The 21,720-nt window shown below is 52.6% G+C and overlaps 1 protein-coding gene across 6 annotated transcripts in view; it reads left to right on the plus strand.

Moving 5' to 3' along the window:
- The window catches only part of CHST12 (carbohydrate sulfotransferase 12), a 22,125-nt gene extending 1,754 nt beyond the window's left edge, over positions 1 to 20,371 (plus strand). The window contains exons 1-3 of one of the 6 annotated variants that reach the window (XM_019792965.2): positions 15,493 to 15,732; positions 16,177 to 16,247; positions 18,629 to 20,371. In XM_019792965.2, the coding sequence (XP_019648524.2) occupies positions 18,715 to 19,974 (1,260 nt within the window). In that variant the 5' untranslated portion in view covers positions 15,493 to 15,732; positions 16,177 to 16,247; positions 18,629 to 18,714 and the 3' untranslated portion in view covers positions 19,975 to 20,371. Of the gene's footprint in view, positions 1 to 137; positions 395 to 9,713; positions 10,150 to 15,492; positions 15,733 to 16,167; positions 16,248 to 18,628 lie in introns of those variants that run through there. The other 5 variants (XM_034669710.1, XM_034669711.1, XM_034669708.1 and 2 more) reach the window with 5 other exon arrangements.
- Positions 20,372 to 21,720: the final 1,349 nt, after the last annotated feature.

Genomic DNA, 21,720 nt, shown 5'->3' on the forward strand with positions numbered 1-21,720 from the left:
CTCTCTGAGCCCCGGGGCTCCCGGCGCTGGAGGGCGGCGGCGGCGGGTGGGGCGCCCCGCAGGCGCGCTCCCGGTCCCCTTGTGGGGTGCCGCGGGCGCGTGGACGCGAGCTCCGCGGTGCTCGGAGCCGGGCCCCACGCTGCAGTGCGCCGAGGGCCCTGAGGGGGACCCCGGGCTTGGCGGGCGTCCCCACCCCTCCGCTCACCCCCGCCCTCCTGGAGGGCTGCGGGCACCTCCCGCCGGCTTGTGCTGCGCGGCCCCGCCCCGGGGGACCCCAGGCCGGCCGCTGCGGGGCCGCGAGGCCTGAAGGGGTGGCCCTCCAGGGACCCTCTAATCAGAAACAGCGGGGCAGCCTCTCCCGCGCGAGGAAGCCGTGCACTGGCCACTAACAGAGGTACCTCCATCTCCCTCTCGGGCTTCTGGCCACCGGGCATCATTGGCGAGCCATTGGCGCAAGCAGAGGTTCCGCTGGCGCGGAGCACAGCAAGCCACAGTGCGTCCGCGATTTATTAAATTATTTACTCTATGCTTGCACTTGGACCGGCTCCGGAGGCCCGGGATGAACGGGGGCATGCAGACGCATCTTTAAAAGTACTGCCCGCCAAAGTGTGGGTGCGGGCGGCGGGGAACCGGCTTAGCGGGCCCTCGCCTGCCCCCGCGCAGGACACAGTGCAACCCGTTCTCCGTGAGCACCTGGCGTGGGGCGTGTGAGTCAGGGCTGCGGTCTGGGGGGAGGAGGAGAGCACACAGGGATGTCAGGACGTTGTTTTCAGTTGAAGTAGAGTTGACACACATTGTGTAGGATGAAGGTGTTACAAGGGCGGGTTTGATGCACTTGCATGTTGCAATCTGCGCACCGCAATAGCGTTAGCCCACACCTAGCTCATTGCTACAGGAAGGCTGCGCTCCTGTGCGTTCAGACCGCATCTGCATGGAATTGCTTCGTGGTTCGTTTTCTTACAGATTAGTTTATAGGACTTTGGGCTTTTATTTGCAGGCCCACAATACTGCTCGCTGTTACTGTGTGCTGGCTTCCTCATTCAGCAAACACTGAGCCTCTGATCATTTGCAAGATGTCAAGTTGGGCTAGCTGCCGGTAATAAGGTTAGGCTGATTATAACGCAGCGTGACTGGAGCATCTAGGCAATTATTTACAATAAAGAAAGGGGGGGAAGAGTGAAGTTTATTTCTTGGTGTTGGAGTTTTCCATGGTGGAGACGACGGACGGATTTGGGGACCTTAGAGGACGAGTAAAGGTTGGAGAGAACATTCCAAGTGGAGGCCGCAGGGCATGTGGAGACATGGAAGTGAATGGGATGTGGGGGGGGGGCTGCAAGTCTCTGGATCATTGCCAGAGGGGGTTTGAGGATTGAGGCTGAAGCTAAGGCCAGAAAGAGGTTTCTTATCGAAGGGCTAAAGTTTGGGCTGTTGTCCTGATTTTCAGTGAGGGGTTGGTCAAGGTTTTGGGTGGGATGTGATAAGTCCGTGTTTCAGAAAAGTATTGCTAGGGGCAACAGGGAATGTGGGTTCAGGGTGTGAGGAGCTGGAGACCGAGGTGAGTGCCGTTGTAGGGAGAATGTCTTCGGGACGGAGGCCGAGAGAGTGGTGGGGTCATCAGATTAGAGCAAGCAGGGGAACCCACAGTGTGTGGCACTCTGTGGGGTGTGGCGAAGGGATAAGGAAAAACACTAGAGTAACCAAGGTTTCTCACTCTGCTGCTTGAAGGACAGAGCCGGTGCCTGTGATGAAAAGTGCTGGAGTGGGTGTGGAGGGGCATTTGGGTTTTAGGCTTGCAGAGTTCATGGTGTTTCTGGGCCATCCTGGATGAGACACCCTGTCGTAGACAGAGTGGCTGGGGAAGAAGCCCGGGGAATACCAGCTAGGAAGGGATAGGTGCTGGAAGAGAAGCGTGTCTCATGGCTGACACCGGGCCTGCAGTTTATGGCCATTACTGCATATCACCACAGCTGGGGTTGATTGTCTTCTAGAAAGGTCTCGAGGCTGAAGCAGATACAGCTAGTTCATCATTTAAAAAAACCACAACTTACATCTTATTTTTGATTTTTTAATTGTCTCTTTCTCTTCAGAAGCTAGCAGTTGGTTTCACACCTACTTAGTGTGGCTGCGGCTGTGGCCAGGGCTGCTGGTTCTTCAGCCACTTGCCAGTAGATGGGCCTCCTGATAGCGGGCACAGCAGCTCCGTCCTTCCTACATTAGCCAAGGTGGTGGTTTCTGTGACTGTTTAGAGAACTTGACAAATATTTCAGAGAGGAGTGGGAAATGCCAGGCATAGTTGGGTTGGGGAGAGGGGTGGCTGCTAGGCCTAACACAGGGGGATGCAGTGAGCAGAGTCGGTGGCGCCCAGAACACCACCAGCTGGCACTTCTCTCTTCAGGCAGGAGAGTGGAAGAGTCTTTGGGGAGCGTGAGTAGCTCAGAAGAAAGGACCTAAAAATAGTGACATCGGGGGGTCCCCAGTAAGGAGGCTCGGGTGGATCCCTCCCTAATGAAGCTCATACTTAATAACACCCCCCAAGGTTCAAAGCTTCCAAGTTCTTCCAGTGCCCTACCACTAGATTGAAACAGAAAACCAAGGACAGGTGAAGACACCTCTAATTTGGAAGGTAAAGACCCCAGCGCACACTTGTGGGCCGTGGAGGGTGTGCAGGAAGAGGACTGAACAAGCAGACCCTCGCTAACATACACACACAGAGAGAAGGAACTACTGTATGCAAGAGACAAGAGCGGGCTGCTGTATTAAAAAAAAAAAAAGTGGGGGGAACACTTGAAGAACCAAAAAGAGAACTCTTGGATATAAAAAACACAATGGCAGAAATAAAAAGCCCAGTTGGTGGTGAAAGATACAATTGCGTGGCTGGGGGAAGATGCACCTGAATGCAAAGATGGGAAGTGAGAGAAAAAAGAAAAGGAAAGGATCAGATCAGGAGGCTGACAGCTGAATAATGTGTTTCAGTAAAAACGAAGAGAGAAAATAGGATGAGGCTGTCCAAAAAATAATGCAAGAGAATTTCCTAGAGCCAAAACTTTGTGTGCAAGGGGCCCTCCAGGTGGCCGGCACTGCGGGTGAAAAGGCAGGTGTCCTTTGCTCTCCCGTCTGTTCAGCTCCCGGTGTGGGTCCTTGCCGTGTGGGGAGCAGGTTTGCACAGTGAGGGATGCCGAGTTTCCACAGTAACGAGTGAGAGTTTGGGAAACAAGGGATTTATTTGGAAATGCATGTGAGGCCATCGGTTTCAGAATTTGGGTAGTGAGAGTGCGGATGGAGAGAGAGATGTGCACACCCACTCCAAGGCACATTGTTGTGAAATCTCAGAACTCTGGGGCAAGGAAGATTGTGCTAGCTTCTCGAAAAAGAATAAAAACAGGCCACTGGCAGGTCATCACAGAACAGAGCAGAATGCCTTGGAGACCTGTCCACAGCAGCTCTGGAAGGTGGAAGGCAAGAGAGCATGGCTTTCAGAATTCTGAAGGAAAAGATCTCCCACCTTGAACTCTATACTCGCGCAAAGGAGAGTAGAATAAAGATATTTTCAGGCATGCTTCAAAAGTTCACATCTCGGGGGCGCCTGGGTAGCGCAGTCGTTAGGCGTCTGCCTTCGGCTCAGGGTGTGATCCCGGCGTTCCGGAATCGAGCCCCACATCGGGCTCCTCCGATGCTTCTTCCTCTCCCGCTTCTTCCTCTCCCGCTCCCCCTGCTTGTGTTCCCTCTCTCGCTGGCTGTCTCTCTCTGTCAAATAAATAAATAAATAATCTTTAAAAAAAAAAAGTTCACATCTCATGTACTTTAAGGAGGTGACTGACAGGCTTGCTCTCCCGAAATGAGGTGATGAATCTAGGAGGACAGAGCCAGAGGAGATGGAGCTTTTCTGAGAGGAGGTAGGGAGGCCAGCGTGCTCACCTGTCCGGGGCAGATCCCCCCGGGACAGAGTTCTTGGGGAAGGTGAAGTTGACAGGACACCTGACGGGCTGGAACATCTGGAGAGGAGATGTGGACAGCTGGCAGGGCTGGGGCTGGATTAGTGATGAGTCCATGCAGCACAAAGCAAATGAGAGCATAAGACTGTTATTAGTTCCAGGGAAAATAGACCGTTGTGCAGGAAAAGAGAAATAATTACGGTGTTCTGCAAGGCTCAGCTGTGAACAGCCTTTGCACAATGATAATAATTTATGTAAACATTGAATATTGCTCTAATTGAAACGATGGTGTGCCTGTCTGGAGACGGTGTGGGGGTGAGCAGGGCATGGGTGTGTGAGGGGCCGGGGGAGGGAGGAGACACCACGCTTCCACCTGCGCTGAGGGGGAGGCCCATACCTAGAGCCAGTCCAGTGGTGGCTCAGAAGCCTGTTCTTCAGAGGGGGCGGGGAGCACCCACGATTCAGCCGACAGGGTGGGAGGGGGTGAAGGGAAGGGACAGGGGCTGCTGTGGTTTGTGGTAAGCTCCCCAGCATGATTTCGTTCTTTCACGTCTACACGTGTGTGCATAACGTCGGTAAAGAAAAAGGCAGTCGCACTGCGCTTCCGGCTCCCCTGGACGAGGAGCCCCGAATCTCGCCCGTGTTTGGTGCTCGGCCTCACTCACGGGCCCTTTTCCTCAGCCCGGAGAGTTGACTTGTTCATTTCCTCTTCATTATTGTCATTGTTCTCTGTATCCTGTGTCCTGGCTGTGGTCACACAGCAGAGCGTGGGTGCTTTCTCGAGCTATTTTATTTTTCTTTCAGCTTCCTATAAAGGGATTTTAAAGCATATTCAAAAGTAGAAAGAGGACTGTTGTGAACTCTTCATTCCCCGTCACCGAGTTTTGGAAATTATAAAATCAGGGTCAGTTGTGTTTATCTGTTTTTTGTTACCGTACCAGCTCCTTATTGAGTACCTACTGTATACAAGCACTGTACTAAGCCTTGAGGCCACCTGCCGTCTCAAGTTTATATTTTAGTGCAGACAGACAGACAGTGAGCAAGTAAGCCCAAGAACGTGTAATATTGGAGGTGATGACACACGCCACAGAGGAAAAGCAGGTCTGGATGATGGGGAGTGCAGCATGGGGAGTGACCAGGGAAGGCCTCGCCAGTGAGGTGAGCTCTGAGCAGAGATCAGAAGCAAGTGCAGAGTTGAGCCACCGGATTCCCCCCAGCGTGCACGTCTAGGCAGAGGACAGTGGATGCGGGCCAGGCAGTGGGAGCCAATGAACAGCAAGGGGGCCATTGCAGCTGGAGTGGGGCGAGTGACTGGGGCAATGGAAGAAATGAGAGTGTGGGGTCCCATCAGGTAGGGCTTGTCAGCAGCCACTGTAAGAAGTGGAAATGACTCCAGTGATCAGAGGATTCTGAGCAGAGAAGTGGCATGGTCTGACTTAGGAAATAACCGTGGCTGCCATGTTGAACATGGGTCGTATGGGCTCAATCACAGAGGGCAGGGTGGAGACAGCTGGAGTCATGCAGGTGAGAGCCGATGCCAGCTGGACCAGGGTGCGGTGAGGGGGGGAGGGTGGGCACTAGAGGGACTGGAAGAGGTTAGAGTCTGGTTATGTTTCGGAGGTAAAGCTCCATGCGGGTTTTTAAACTAATTGTGATGAAATTTGTCATCATTTATTTTCCCTTGAAATAGTTTATTCAAATTAACTTAACTCTGAGAAATGAGCGCTCGTTTGGACTCCAGAGTCAAAAGCCATGCCGCGAATTCGTGGGTCTTGTGAGGAAGGTAGAAGGTACAAGAGATACGTTCCCTGTCTTCTAAGAATTTGAAGTTTGAGAACACGGGACTGGTATGTGTGCCCTAAGAGCCCATCTACATGGAGATATCAGTGGGGCTTAGGGACCAGGGACCAAGAGACCAGTGTGAGCGGATAGCCCTCCATGCCCTGGGCCCAGCTCCAGGGGGGAAGTTACTTTCCTTCAAAGGCCAACTTTGGGCTCAATTTTCATTCAGGTCTCCTGGGATGGACATTAACCTTCTGTTTCATCCATGTGACCGTGTATTACTTCTTTTTATGTGGATATGTCAGATGTAGTTCTCAGGGTTAACTGAATACAAATGAACTAATTCTATAGACAGATGAACGCTAGTGCTGGTGGCGTCAGGTGAAAGTCTGCTTTGCCGCGGGGGTTTTAATCCAGCTCCGAAGAGGCAGACACAGAGCAGAGAGTAAATGTTGAGACCACTCAGAAACTTTCCAAATTTCTGTTGACTACAGTGATGTAGTCACTAACTGCAGTGAATTCTTTGCTTTATATAGTGTTTGCAAAGCTGGAAAAGAAGTGGGTAGTTTCTGGTCTTTTTGCCAGTTGCATGAATAAATAAAACTGGAAACATTCTTGGACTTCTTAATGAAGTCCGTGTCACTTGATTTAATGCTCAGAAGTTGGTTATTTGGACAAGAAGAAGCAAATTCTCTCAGAAATAAAGTAATAAAAATTTGAGTGTCTACCAAAACCCAACCAGGGGTGCACGAATATCTACTACAGAGGCTGCCAGGGGCTGGTTGTTGGAAAGGTGGGCTCTTAAGTCAGTTGCCTGGGCTCAAATGCCAGCTCTCCACAGGCACTTGCTATGTGGACTTGGGCAAGTTGCCTGAAGGTTTTGCCCCAATTTTATCACAGTTAGTGTGAGGATTAAATAAATTAATATACGTAAGACCTTACGCTATTACTTTTGAAAACATATTAGCCATTGTTGTACTTATGATAAAATCAGTTGAAAGCATAGAGACTTCTTTGGTGATAATCGGCGATTGGTAGAAAGTATGGGTAATAAGAAATAACGTTGTATTAATAGAATACAAATATTTGAGGGCCCAATAAAGATGGGAAAATAAATAAGGCCAGTGGCCTAGTCCAAAGAGAGTGGCTTAATATTTTACCAAATAGTTCGTGTGTTATCATGTTCATGTTCTCAGTAGCTCTGGTTAGCAGAAAGACCTTGGTCGGTGGGGTTTTGTGGGCGAGGAGCTGAGACTGAGACTTGAGGTGATGTCTCAGGCCACTCAGCAGAGACTGGACTGGGCCCCAGAATGCCGTCCCTCTTCCTCCCAATCTGTAAATGTCTGTAGGACTTCTGGGGCTGACGTTTGCATCCTGTATTGTGGAAACTGGTGAGAGCTAGTACGTGGTGTTCATATTGGAAAGATTTAGCTTCTGGAGATGGACTTAATAAGGCTGCTGACATTTTTTTTTCTTGAAATCATATATATTGAAGCATAATTTACATGCAGTAAAGTGCACACTTTTTAAATGTAGTTTGACAAATGTGGACAAATACGTCCACCTGTGTAACCACCATTGCCGTCAAAACAATCGAATATCTCCATCACCCAGTTTCCTACTGTCCCTGTTTCTGCCTTTTGAAAACTTCCTGTAAGTGGAATCACGTGGAATGTACTCTTCTGTGTCTGGGTTCTTTTGTTCGGTGTACTATCTGAGAGGCTCATTGGTGTTGCACGTACTGATTCATGAATCAGTGGCTCAGTCTCCTTTACTGCCGGGTAGTTTTCCGCTGAGCGAGTGCACCACGGTTCATGTGTTCATGCCCTTGTTGAAGGACCTCTGGGTTGTTTTCAGTTCGTAGCTGCTCTGAATAGAGCTGCAGTGAGCATTCGTGTACCCATCTTCGTGTGCACAGTCACTGCACTCATGGGTCAAGTCTTTCGTGCTGTACCTAAAAGGCATCGCCACCCCCAAGGTCATCCGGGTTCTCTCCTGTGATTTTCTAGGGGTTTTATAGTTTTGCACTGTACATTTAGGTCCGTGATCCACTTTGAGGTAATTTTTTTTTTAAGATTTTATTTATTTATTTGACAGAGCGAGAGACAGCGAGAGAGGGAACACAAGCAGTGGCAGAGGGAGAGGGAGAAGCGGGTTTCCCGCTGAGCAGGGAGCCTGATGCGGGGCTCAATCCCAGGACCCTGGGATCACGACCTGAGCTGAAGGCAGACGCTTAACGACTGAGCCACCCAGGCGCCCCCACTCTGAGTTAATTTTTGTGAAGGCAGTAAGGTCTGTGTCAGGATTCTCCTCCGTGTTTATCTTTGCGTGTGGCTGTCCAGTTCCGGCACTCATAATTGAGGCAGGCTGTCGTTGCTGCATTGCGTTGCTTTTGCTACAGCCCAGTTGACTGTATTTATGGGGGGTCTATTTCTGGGCTCTCTGTTCTTTTCCATTGATCTTTTCTCTGTTCTCTTGCCAATACCACATACTCTTGATTACTGTGGCTTTGTGATAAGTCTTGAAGTCGGTTAGTCAGTCCTCCAGCTTTATTCTTCAGTATTGTGGTGTCTATTCTGGGTCTTTTCCCTCACGTACAAACTTTAGAAACTGTTGAAAATAACAAAATAACTTCCTGGGATTTTGATTGGGATTGCACTGAAACTATAGATTAAGTTGGGAGGATCTGGTATCTTGACAAATGTTGAGTCTTTCTGTCCACACACATGGAGTAGCTTTCCATACAGATTGCACAGATTTTGTTAGATTTATACCTAAATATTTTATTTTGGGGAATTGTAATATAAATGGAATTGTGTTTTTAATTTCAAATTCCACTTGTTCATTGGTGGTATATAGGAAACCAGTTGATTTCTGTGTATTAACTTTGTATCCTGCAAACTTTCTGTAATCCCTTGAGCCCTTAAAATTTTATAATTGAAAAATCATCAATAATCTAAGATTTGTATATCATATTTTAGTGATCAGTTTGATTGGTCTTTAAATAGAGCCCCTGAGCATTATTGTAGCGTATCTACTTGTATGGTTCTTGTAGAGCCTTCTAGGAACTGAAAAGTCTGCTTGATGTTTTTTAATACCAGCTTTTCTGACTTTTAAAAAGTCTTAGCATAAAAAAAGAATCTGATCTGTATCCAAACAGAGTTGATACCAGCTTTATTCACAGTGGTCAAAAAAGGGAACCAACCCCAAAGTCCATCAGTTGGTAGATGGGTAAACAGTGGTATACCCATATAACGGAATACTACTCAGCCATAAAAAAGGAACTTACTACTGACGAGAGCAACAGCCCGGACCAATCTTAGAAGCGTCTTGAGAAGGGGAGAGCCTGCGTCCTACATGGTTTCCTGTAGGTGACATTGTAGGAAAGGCAGAACCAGCACACAAAACAGATTGGTAGTCGCCAAGAGCTGCGTGTTGGGGAAGGAGGAGGGAACTTGAGAGTGACGGAAATGTTCTGGATCTTAACTGTAGTGTACCTTAATAGTGGTGTACATTTGCCAACTCATCAGACTCTACAGTTAAAAAGCCTGAGCGTTATTGTATGTAAATCAGACCTCAATAAACCTGATTAAAAACGAAAAGGAGAAGCAGAGGTGCCAAAGTGATTTAATCAGGAAAGAACGGTCTTTTAAACAAATGGTGCTGGAACAGCTGGGTATCCATATGGGGAAAAAATTAATCTCAACCTCTCCCTCTGGAATACTCGTATTGGGTAGTGGCTGTAATTCTGTGCATTTGACATTGCTTTCCACCATGGCAACTAACTTTACATCCATTTCTTAACACTTTTTTAAAAAGATTATTTATTTTTAGAGAGCGAGAGCGCATGCACACGAGTCAGGGGAGAGACAGAGGGGGAGAGAGAGAATCTCCAGCTGACTCCACGCTGAGCACAGAGCCTGACGCAGGGCCTGATCCCACGACCCTGAGATCGTGACCCAAGCCGAAACCAAGAGTCAGGCCTTCAACTGACTGAGTCACCCAGGTGCCCTCCGTTTCTTAACACTTTCTGTTTAGTTCTCACTGGTTCAATCACTCCTGTCTCTAATGCGTAGTAAACACACATACACACACACACACACACATACCCCAGTCCAAGTGACAAAGCAAATATATGTATTAGGGTTCTCCAGGGAACAGAATCGTAGGGTGTGTGTAAAGAGATTTATTTTAAGGAATTGGCTCATGTGATTATAGAAGCCGAGAAGTTCAGACCGAGGAAGAACTGATGGTATGTTCCAGCCCGAGTCCAAGTCTGAGGGCAGGAGACTTCTGTCGCAGCTCGAAGACTGTCAGGCAGAGAGGAAATTCTGTCTCCTTCACCTGTTTGTTCTATTCACGCCATTGGCCGATGGAGCAAGGCCCAACCAGGCTGGGAAGGGTCGTCTGCCTGACTCAGTCTGCTGAATTGGAGGTCAGTCTCAACCAAGAACACCCTCACAGACCCTCCGAATGCTGTGTGATGCCCTGTAAGGTCATCAGTCTGTTACAGACTGTGTGGGAAGTGCCCCCGCGCAGGTCCTCATGCAGGCCTGGCCACGTGGCCCGCTCTTCCCGGTAATGGCACACGCCGGAACGCGGGGGAGCTCAGCCCTCCGGCTGCCGCAGACCGCCCTTCGTGGCCCTGAAGGGCAGCCGGTGTGGGGCCCCTGCCGCCGTGTCCGGGTGAAGAGGCGTGTTTAGCAGCCCCTCCCCAAGCTGAGGCCGCCTCGTTTGCGGTGAGCGCTAACGTGAAGGCTGACTGTTCCATCAGCGCACACAGGGCACCGACAGAGCCCTTGCAGAACACCAGCCCCCATGGGTGAAGCTGCCGGAGGACACCTTGCTGTCGCGTCTCATTCTGGAGGCAGAAGCCGGGGACCGGCGCGGCCAGCCCACCGTCAGTCATTCCTCCGCGGAGCCCCTTCGGGCTTTGCTGCTTTGGAAGCAAGAGGCTTTTTGGGGACGGCTTTTTGAAGTCGTGGGGGATTCGTGTTTGGAGATACCGCCCTTACTTTTTGAATGAATGCTACTGGGAGGTCAGTGTTGTTCCCTGACTTGCTTCTGCATCCGCAGGCTCCCGGCTTCAGTTCTCAGCTGGCTCACGCCAGGTGCCACCCTCCTCCCCAGAAGGCTGCGGAGTGTTCCCTGGAACCTTCCCCGGCTCCCGCTGCCTCCGCGCCTGGGCCAGGCTTGCGCACGCCCCGCTGCATTTTAGCAAGTGCAGCTTGTTGGCGGAGCTGCGCGGTCATGCTCGTGTCTCTGCTCTCTCTTGGAGGCCCGAGGGGCCGTGGCGCGTGTTTGAGCAGCACAGCCCCTTCCTTTCCAGGCACTGCTCGCACAACCCGCTCGTCTCCACAACTGCTGTTTATGTGGCTTGTTTGAGGTTAGAGAGGACAACACCCAGGCCTGCCCTTGTTCCCTGACGTGAAACACGACCCGTGGCCTCAGCCTCATCGGCAAGCGCTGCCTCAGCTTGGGGTTGAGGTGCTCATCACCTCGGTTTGGAAAGGCCTAGAAGCGTTTGCCCCGCAGCCAGTCTGGGTCTGGGGCAGGACTCCAGGGCGAGACGAGGCTCCCAGGACCGGTGTCACTGGTGAAGAGCCAGACGTACAGGGTTTGGGTGTCCCAGAGGGAAGGCTTGTCTTGTTGTCATGCACCCACCCCCTCATCGTATGTTTCTAAAACTTTTAACATTTGTTTGATGAACAAATTGCAGGTAAAGGCAGCCCGTTGAGCTTTTGTGCAGGGCTGTGAGGTGACGCTATGGCTCTAGGTTTATAGCCTTGTTCCTTATAGCTCCCTCCCTACTAAAGGCGTCCTTGTCTTTGTACATTTTATTTACTTTGATTCGTGTGTTTATTTTTTGCACACTTTCCTGCATTTTGCTTTATTTATTCAACAATACCTCTCATCCGTTCCTCCAGGTCCACTGTTGTAGCTCTAATTCATTCTTTTCCAATTTTTCTGTTGCGGTAAAATACACATAACATAAATTTCATCGTCTTAACCATGTTTAAGCATACAGTAGCATGGAGCACATCCTTACGGTGCAACCATCACGCCCTCCGTCTCTGGAACTCATCTCCACTTCCCAAACCGATCCTCTGTCCCTGTTGAACAGTTGACCGCCTCCATCCCCTCCCTGCCCCCTAATAACTTCCAGTCTGTCTCTGGGAACGTAATGCCTCTAGGGACCTCATAGGAGCGGAATCACACGGCATCTGTCCTTTGTGACTCAGCAGCAGGCCTGTAGGTTCGTGCACGTCGTAGCAGCTGCCAGAATTTCCTTCCTTTTGGAGGCTGAGCGATACTCGGTTGTACGTGTGTGTGTGCGTACCACACTTTGTTAGCACTCACCCTTCCGTGCACGCTGGCGTGCTTCCACCTGTTAACTGTCGTGAAGTGTGCTGCCGTGAACACGGCTGTACAAAGACCGCTTTGAGACCCTGCTTTTAGTTCTTTCGAATATAGACCCAGAAGTAGGATTGTTGGATCGTGTGGTCATTTTATATGCTCATTCGATTTTTAATATTTTGAGGAGCCTCCATCCTGTTTGCCACAGTGCCTACACCGGTTTGCAGTCCCATTAATAGGGCCGGGGGTTCCAGTTTCTCTGCATCCTGACCAACACTTACTTTCTGGTTTTGTTTTTGTTTTGTTGTTAAGTAAGCTCTACACCCCGTGTGGGGCTCGAACTCCTAACCCCGAGATCAGGAGTTGCAGGCTCCACGGGCTGAGCCAGCCAGGCGCCCGTCTTGTTTTGTTTTTGATTGGAACCATCTGGATGGGTGTGAGGTGGTACTTGACCGTGATCTTGAGTTGCGTTTCCCTGAGGATGAGTGACGGGGAGCATCTTCTCACGCGCTCGTGGCCATTTGCAGGTCTTCAGGGAAACATCTGTTCAAGTTGTTTGCTTTTTCTTGAATTGGGTTGTTTGATGTTTTTCTACTTTTGAGCATTATGAGTTCTCCATTTATTTGGGATATTAAGCCCTCATTAGATACTTGATTTGCAAACATTTTCTCCCATTCTGCAGAAATCTTCCCTGTGGATAGTGCCTTTGGTTGCACAGAAGTTTCTAATTTGTATGACATTCAATTGGTTGATTTTTTTCTTTCAGTGTTTTAATGCCTTAATTTTGTATTGCCGTGTATCTTTTGTAAAAGGAAAAATGGTTTTTTTTTTTCTCATAGTAAAAACCAATCAATGCTCAGTGTAAACAAAAACAAATACAGAAAGCCATGAAGCAGTAGGTCAGAATCACCCAGACGCCCGCTGCGTAGGGATGTTTGCCGACACTTTCTTGGGGCTGGGTGGTGGTGGTGGGGCCCTCTTCTCTGTGTGCAGTCCCTGCTTACTGATGGCCAGCCCCTAAGCCGGGAACGCTCCCTGCAACGACCCACAGGCCCACTGAGTGGTCTAGTCTGCATGATGCAAGGTATGAGCCTCATTATAATCAGCTAGTTGACACGCTGTTTACGATATAAGCCGTAGGTTCACTGCATGAATGAGAAGAGCCCCCTGGGGGCCGCCCCGTGACCTGCTGCTGGTCCAGGGCCAGGCGGTGAGAAATTCGGGACCTGAACGGGGCTCCTCGCTCCTCAGCTGGAGTGCTTCACCGTGCCCAGTGCTATTTCCGTAGGTCATTTATGGACTAAGAACAAAACTTTAGACATTGAGCATATGAAAGACTAAAAGATGATAGCGTTTGGTGCTAACACACCAAATAAGGAAAAAATCAGAGTGACTTAAGAGAAGACAAGCTTTCTTTGAACTTAAGAGAACCACGTTCGGGACAGGCAACAAAGGAACGTCAGACGTGTCTGCTTCCCCTCTGCTGGGTTACGGACTCACCCGACGGGAGACGGAGGGCTCGCTGCAGGCTGACGGCGGCTCACTCGGCTGACCTCTGCCTCCAGCACCAGCACCTCCACATCTCTTGGGTCAGAGAAGCCAGGAAACACGCGCCCGTGCGTGACAGACACGCACCTGTTGGCACTGAGCTTCTCAGGAAGCACGATCCTTCTAAGCCCCTTCTGTTCCCCAGCTTGAACTTGGACTAAGAAGACACTTGCTCGTGTGACTTCAGTCCCTGGGGGGGGAGGGGGGTGGATGTGTGTGAGCCTGTGTCCTAGCAGGACTGCCGTATGTAAATGCTTCCTACAGCAGAGTACCACGCTGATCCAGAAAAAAGGAGCTGTGGATCTGTATAACCACGCGGATGACTCTCAAAGCTCATCCTGTGTGATTCCATTTATAGAACGCTCTAGAAAATGCGAACTGATTTATAGTGACGGAAAACAGAGGAGTGGCTGGAGGGGAGGGATGAGCTGGGGAGAAGGATGTGAAGGGGCAGGAATGAGCTCGGGGGGTCGATGGAGGGGTTCACTCTCTGACCGTGGTGATGGCGTCGTGGGCGCATGTGTGCACCCGGGGCATCAGACTGCCCATGAAGCGTGACGTCGGTGCACGCGCTCGTGCGCCACGTACACCGCACAGAGCGGTTCAGAAGAACGAGGACGTGTAGCAGCAGAGCCGCGGGAGCGTGTATGGGGCTTGACTTCTGGCGTGAGGCTTGAATCCAGATGTTGATGTGACACCTCTGGGCCTCGGGCTCCTCAGCTGTCAGAGGGTCATGCTGCCCGCCCTGAGGTCACGTGCAGAGGGCCTGAAGGAACGTACGAGGGCAGCACGCTCCTCCGAGCGCCCGGCACTTGGTGGTACGAGCCCTTTAAGGGGCAGCTCCTCTATTAAAAAGGCATTATCTGTACATATCGTATGATCCTAAAAACAATCGACCGTGCCTTTTCCTTGCAATTAAACTGAAGTCATAGGAAATGATTAGTAAAGAGAGTCCGTTGTGGGCCCTGGCGTTCGTCAGCGTGCGTGTGCTGCTGCGTGGCTAAGAAACGAGCACAGGGAGTTGCTCATGTATCATGTGCTGTAATTTTAGATTCTTTTTTTTTTTTTTTTTTTTTTGTAATTTTAGATTCTCCCTTGTAACCACATAATTCACTTACCTGGCTCTTGGCATTCTCAGTACGCACATGGAGGCGCGGTCCCTGACGTGTGGCTGGTGCCTGTGCCCATGGATGGGACTCGGGGACTCTGCACCCCGTCCACGGTGCTTGTGAGTCTTCATCTTAAAACTGGAAGCCAAGCTCTCAAATCATGTGACCTCTCAGTCACTTTTTCCCCTTTGCCGCTTTCTCAGCCTTCGGCAAAACTTTAAAAAAAATTTTAATTTATTTTTTTTAAAGATTTTATTTATTTATTTTGAGAGAGAGAGAGACAGAGCACAAGCAGGGAGGAGAGGGAGAGGGAGAAGCAGACTCCCCACTGGGCTAGGAGCCCGATGTGGGGCTCGATCCCAGGATCCTGAGATCATGACCTGAGCTGAAGGCAGACACTCAACCACCCGAGCCACCCAGGCGCCCCTGTTTTTTTGTTTTTTGATTTGGTTTCACCTTCATCTCTAGAAAGCACTCAGCCTTTTACACCCTCCAGAGGGGATGGTTTTGAAAACTTCAGTGGCACGTGCTTATGATCTAATTTTACAGACAGCCTGTGACGTTGTGTGATTATAAGCATCCTTCCACGCACACCTGTGACACCCTCAAAGGGAGCTCGCCGACCTCTGGCAGCAGCCGTGTAAGACACGAGCACCTCTGCTTCTCATGGGTTTCACGGCGCAGTGACTGCCTTCATCCCGTGTGGTAGTACACGAAGCTGTGGGCTGCCACGGGCCGCCACGGGGTGGGGTCGGCCAGGCTTCTCCGTGCCCCCGGCTGGGTTGCCTTTTCTGTAGGGGTGCGCTGAGAGTGTTGGGGGCTCAGGAAGGACTGATGAAGGTGACATGACCAGAATGTCCTTTTTTCTCTGTCACTTGTCTGTTTCAGCACCTTTCGTATAAAAGCCCACACTACCCTTTGTATGCTGACCTTTGTACCAGGAGCATGTGTTACTTTCTCCATGAAATACCAAAATGAACTGAGCGTAAACGTCAGCTGCACAGGTGGGTGGAGATTGCTTCCAGATTTCGGCCTTGTGAAGTTTTAGGTTCATTTAGTGAAAATGCATCAGGTCCCAGGTACATTGGCAAATGCATTCAAGGAATACAGACTCGGAGAGGTTCGGACAGGAAGAAGTCAGCGTGTGAGATGGGGGCTGTCCCTGGAGCACCCCAAGACGTGCTCCGTCCGTATCTGCTCTGATGCCCGCACTGACAGAGCTCCCAGTATGCCTTAAAAACGGACATTCTGGGTTCGGGCCACCTGGTAGGAGTGCATCCATTCTTTCGTTAGGCTGGACCCGTGTCTGAGTTTTGTCTTCTGCAGCCGCACAGGATAAGCCTGCTCCCCTTCCACGGGTGGAAGTTTGACGTTCATCCTAGTCTCAGTGTCCAGCTCTGATTTTCAACTTCTCTTTCCAGCTAATTTGTTCATCTTTCTGAATCTAGGTTCCGCTCTCGCTGCTGACAGGGCGGGCCAGCCCTGCTGGTGGCTTGGGGGACTGCCACCTGGGGGAGAGGTAAGCAGAGTCACACACTGGGGGATCTGGCAGCAGACTGGGGGGGTAGGCTGACCCTGGCAGGTGGCCCTCAGTGGCTAACCTCTGTTGATTAATGTGTGACACGTTTTCCATCCTGGTGGGACAGGAAGCAGAGTGCCAGCTAACACCACCTCCTACCACATCCGTCCATCCCAGTGATGATGGCCCAGTGTGGAGGTGGAGGTCAGCTCCCCGCCGGGCCCTCCTGTTGTAAGGGGAGGGGAGTCCAAGTGCGACGACCCCGCTTTGCACCATCTTCTTCGGCCTTTTGGTGCCCAGTGGGGGAGATCGGCTCCCTGCCAGGCCCTGCCGAACTGTGACGGTGGGGGTGGCTTTTCCACTGGTGTCTGGCCTAAGTAAAGCAGGTGTTTCCAAACAGATGTTTCTGTTGTTAGGTCACCGTAAGGTTAGGAACAGTTCTGAAGACCTTCTCAGTCCTCACACCAATACTAAATGGGGAGTGGGGTCCCAAGACCACCCTCAGGTTGGATAATTCACTGGAAGGACCCACGGAGCTCATGGGAAGGTATTGTACTCACCGTTATGGTTCATCACAGCAAAGGATTCAGCTTACAAGCCAGCAGAAGAGACGCAGGGGAAGAGTTGTCCCCTCCCGGGGAGGGCTGGACAACACCGACTCCAGCTTCCACTGATGGGGGACCGCGTGCGTGGAGTCCTCCCCCCACGTCTTCGTGTCCAGCCTCTCCTGGGGCTTTGTCATCAAACGGCTGACCTCAGCCTCCAGCCCCTCTGAGGTCGGGCTGACACTGGGACCCAAAGCCCCTCCAGCCGCCAATCACATTGTTAGTCTAAGGCCCCCAGTAAACACTCCTGTCAGGCAGGGCCTGGAGGCACGGGCAGGGTGGGCAAGGTTCAGTCCTTTACCGCAGCCACTCTTGCCCGTCTTTCGCCTGGGCTCTTCTTCAGAGGCTCTTCTTGGAGCTTTTTCCTTTGCCTGTTGGTCCTTGAGGGTTGGAGGCAGCGCCCTCTGGGACGTGGGACAGGCAGTAAGGAACCCTGGGAGCTCGTGCTCCTGTTGCTCCTCGAGCAGCCAGGTCCCTGGACTGTCCTTTCCAAGCCTTCCTGTGCCTGTTGGTTGTGTCACATGTCTAGTTGTTTCGTTGTGAGTGGGCAGATCTGTAATGGAGCGGCCCCCTCCAGGTGGAACTAGGAGCGGAACCAGGGGAGGCCCCGGAGGCGTGACTGTGCGTCCTCCCCTCTTCGGGCAAGCGTACCCACCTGGGGTTACCTGCAGCCTAAGCAGCTTCTCTGTCCCAGCACTCGATCGGACGCTGTGTCTTCCCTGTGGTGTCCCTAGCACTTTGCCAAGTGCCTGGGACAGAATTGGTGGTCAGCATATTGGTCAAACAGGACTGGCCCAAGGATGGGCTCCTCTGGCGTTTCTGGTGTTGACCTTGGCTGTGGTCGAGGACAGCCTTTAGTGGAAGTTGTAAGGGAGCCACAAATGCGTCGTCCGGCCTGCATCTCCCCGTGTGTGAGCCAGTGGGCCTGCGGTGGGCGTGCTGGTGGGCCTGCTGGTCGACCTCTCCAGGGTGCGGACCAGGCACCCGCTGACATTCACAGCTGCCACTCTGCACCTGCCCTCCCACCACCCTTTTGTTTTTGAAGATCAGGCAGCCTTTCCCCATCTCCGGCCGGGGCTCTGCCGCTGTCTGGCTCTTCTGTGGGGGAACCAACAGTGCTCTTAGAGTCTGGAAAGCTCTTGCATGGGCCCCCTTTCAGCTGCCCGGTGGACCGTCCCTGTCCCCCCTCTGACCTCGAGTGCGCTCCACCCCTTCCACATAGAAGGGGCAGAGACGGTGCACGGTGCCCAGCACGCGTCAGCCACACACAGCGGCCTGTTCTCTGATGTGGTTATTTGCATTAAGTGTGCACAGCAAAGGGTTTTCCTCAGGGGCTGGGACGTCTTTAGCATTTTTGTAAGTTGTCGTATGCATTCAACTTTAACCTCGTGTTTTTGCTTCGCTGACCGCCTCTCCTTCCTCGGCACCTGCTGCCCACGAGGGTCTGTGTCCCTGCCCGAGCCTGGTCTGTCAGCTCCCCCTCGTCAGTTCGGTGACAAAGGCTCTCCAGCGACCTCGCCAGCCACAGCGTCCTTCTGGGCCCTTCGAAGCAGCGTTAGAAGCAGCGTTGGTCCTATTACACGGAGGGGCTGAAGCTCAGCAGGCGGCCTCACAAGGCCTAAGTCATGGAGGATGGAGGTGTGAGGGGCAGGGCAGGGACACGGACCACGACGGAAGGTCCGAGACATCAGCCAGCCCCGTCTGTCGGAGTCACACTGCAAGAGGACACCCTAGCTGGACCATAGTCTTTAACGTAGCTCTGTGTTACCTTTCCAGGGTCCTGAGAGCAGTGTCCCGGCTCCATGAAGTTGACGTGACAGCATCCAGGCGAAAGGGTCCCCCGGACCCCGTCCGTGGACAGAATGACCCAAACCCGGCTCTTCCGCCTGTGGCTGGTCTTGGGGTCCGTCTTCATGGTCCTTCTGATCATCGTGTACTGGGACAACGTGGGCACCGCCCACTTCTACCTGCACACTTCCTTCCCCAGGCCGCACCCCCTGGAGCCGCTGCCCACCCCCGCGCACGGGCCAGAGAAGGAGTTCATGTCAGACGTGGACGTGTTTTTGCAGAAGCTGCTCAGTGGCCGCCTGAAGCAGAACGCCCTTTCTGGCAAAAGGACGGAGCAGCCCTCCGTGCCGGCCTCCAGCAGGCCAGTGCTGAGCAACGCGGAGGAGAGCGTGAGGGGCTATGACTGGTCCACCCGCGACGCCCAGCAGGGCCCGGCCCCGGGCGGGCAGCAGGCCGAGCGGAGAAGCGTGCTCAGGGGGCTCTGCGCCAACGCCAGCTTCGTGTTCCCCACCAAGGAGCGCTCCTTCGATGACATTCCCAACTACGAGCTCAACCACCTCATCGTGGACGACCGGCACGGGGTCATCTACTGCTACGTGCCCAAGGTGGCCTGCACCAACTGGAAGCGCGTGATGATCGTGCTGAGCGAGAGCCTGCTGGACCGGGGTGCCCCCTACCGCGACCCCCTGGACATCCCCCGGGAGTACGTGCACAACTCCAGCACCCACCTGACCTTCAACAAATTCTGGCGTCGCTACGGCAAGTTCTCCCGCCACCTGATGAAGATCAAGCTGAAGAAGTACACCAAGTTCCTGTTCGTGCGCGACCCCTTCGTCCGCCTCATCTCGGCCTTCCGCAGCAAGTTCCAGCTGGAGAACGAGGAGTTCTACCGCAAGTTCGCGGTGCCCATGCTGAAGATGTACGCCAACCGCACCGGCCTGCCCGCGTCCGTCAGCGAGGCCTTCAGCGCGGGCCTCAAGGTGTCCTTCGCCAACTTCATCCAGTACCTGCTGGACCCCCGCACCGAGAAGCTGGCGCCCTTCAATGAGCACTGGCGGCAGGTGCACCGCCTCTGCCACCCCTGCCAGATCGACTACGACTTCGTGGGAAAGCTGGAGACCCTGGAGCAGGACGCCGCCCAGCTCCTGCGGCTCCTGAAGGTGGACAAGCTCCTTCACTTCCCGCCGAGTTACCGGAACAGGACTGCCAGCAGCTGGGAGGAGCACTGGTTTGCCACCATTCCCCTGGCCTGGAGGCAGCAGCTTTACAAACTCTACGAGGCCGACTTCGTCCTCTTCGGCTACCCCAAGCCCGAAAACCTGCTTAGAGACTGAAGGCATCAGGGGACAGGCCCGGACACCAAAGCACACGGGGCTGGTGGTGTTTCTTCAAACTGGACGAAGGGTCTGCCGTCCCACGACCTTCCTCTCGAGGACGGGGCGGCGCGTTGCCGCGTATATTTTTTTATGGCTTTGTTTCCCTCCCGGTCTGACCCGTGGTGCAGTTCCACAATGGTCCATTGACGAGGCAGCTGGAGACGCCCGGCATCGACCGTACCCACACTCCGGTTTTTAAAATCACCTACGATTTTGCAATCTGGACTTACTGTTTACTCCACTGCCTATATTCCTTGAGTACTGTGTTAATATTGTTTTTTAAGATTAATATATTTCAGATATTTAATATGAAAAGTGGAGGAGAGGATGGAGTAAAGGTTACACCTGCTTCTGCCGCCTGCTTTCGTGGTTATTCTGGTAGGGCTCCAGGTGCTCGGTATGGGGCCCTGAGGGATTTGACCTCAGACGCTTGGGGGAGGGCAGGGAATGTTCATGGTCATCTTCAGCAAAAAGGAGGAACTGACGTTTGAAATCAGGCCTCACGTGTGTTTTTAAAAGGGTAGCGGACAGATCCTGCGCGAGCATGAGCTCTCTGACCGTCTGATATTTCTGAGAAGGGAAAGCGGTTAGAAAGGGGTTTCTGCTTGAGGCCGTACCTCAGGCCCCAGTCGCAGAAGCAGGACGTTAGCCGCGGCTGTTGCTCGAAGGTTATGAATCATGGATGTGCTGTCACAGGGATGGTGTGAATAGGAGTCTGTCCTGAGACTCTGTTCCCTGCTGTCAGCAAGGTGAGGCTTGGGTGGGACTGTCGTCGTAGACTGGCTGGGGGATTCAGCTCCGGTGACCTTCCCCCTCGAGGACGTGACTGACCCTGGGGTCCTCACGTTTGGTGCTCCCGACTCAGTAGAGGGGTTCGTGGGCTGGTCCAGGAATGCTCTCTCCAAACATCAGGTTAGACTGATCAGCAGTTTGGGCCGTGGCCCTGTAGTTGGTGGGAAATGTGCAGTCGTTCCGCGGTGTGTGGGCCTCAGGTGTGACCTTGTCTCCTTAATCTGGAGCGTCTGGTCCTCGAGGCCCAGTTCCCGAGGAGCAGACCGCGCACGAAGTCCTCCTGCCAGCTCTCCTTGGTGTGTGGTGTCCTTGCTCTGATGGCTTCAAGATGGCACTGAGGTTTGAGCCCGTGGCCTCTAGGTGCCCGCCTCACAGACCCAGGCTCCACGGGGCCAGAAACCACCCACTTTCCCTTCTGTAAGTTCTCCTTTTTATAAAACAGTTGGCAGCAAAGATGCCCAAACTTGAGTCCGGTTTTAGAGTCACTGAAGAGCCATCACGTTGGGGATATCCTGGGACACTTGCTCCCCCCGTAGTTGGCCATGGCACTGCAAGCACCAGGCAGACAGGATGGCTCTGCCTTTGGGGAACCGTGTGACCCTACGGTGTGAGACGAGAGCAGGGACCCCCGGCCCCAGGCCAGCGGGCCGAAGGCCTTACAAGGACAGAGCGTCAGGAGGTGAGATGAGGTGAGGTGAAGGTGGGCGTCCTGAGGAAGGCAGCGTGTGAGCCCGGCCTCAAGGATGGGGTGCGGCTCGAACGTCCGTGGTAGAACACGTGACGTCAGCACGGGTGCAGGGTGTGTCCGGAGACAGGAGGTACTGAGCACTGGCGTTCATTGCCACATGGGTTCACGTGTCATTCCACGTCCCCTCGTTCTTGTCTCTGGTGAGGACATTGCACGGCAGAGGT

The sequence above is a fragment of the Ailuropoda melanoleuca genome, chromosome 10 (assembly GCF_002007445.2).
Source record: "Ailuropoda melanoleuca isolate Jingjing chromosome 10, ASM200744v2, whole genome shotgun sequence".
Taxonomy (NCBI): domain Eukaryota; kingdom Metazoa; phylum Chordata; class Mammalia; order Carnivora; family Ursidae; genus Ailuropoda; species Ailuropoda melanoleuca.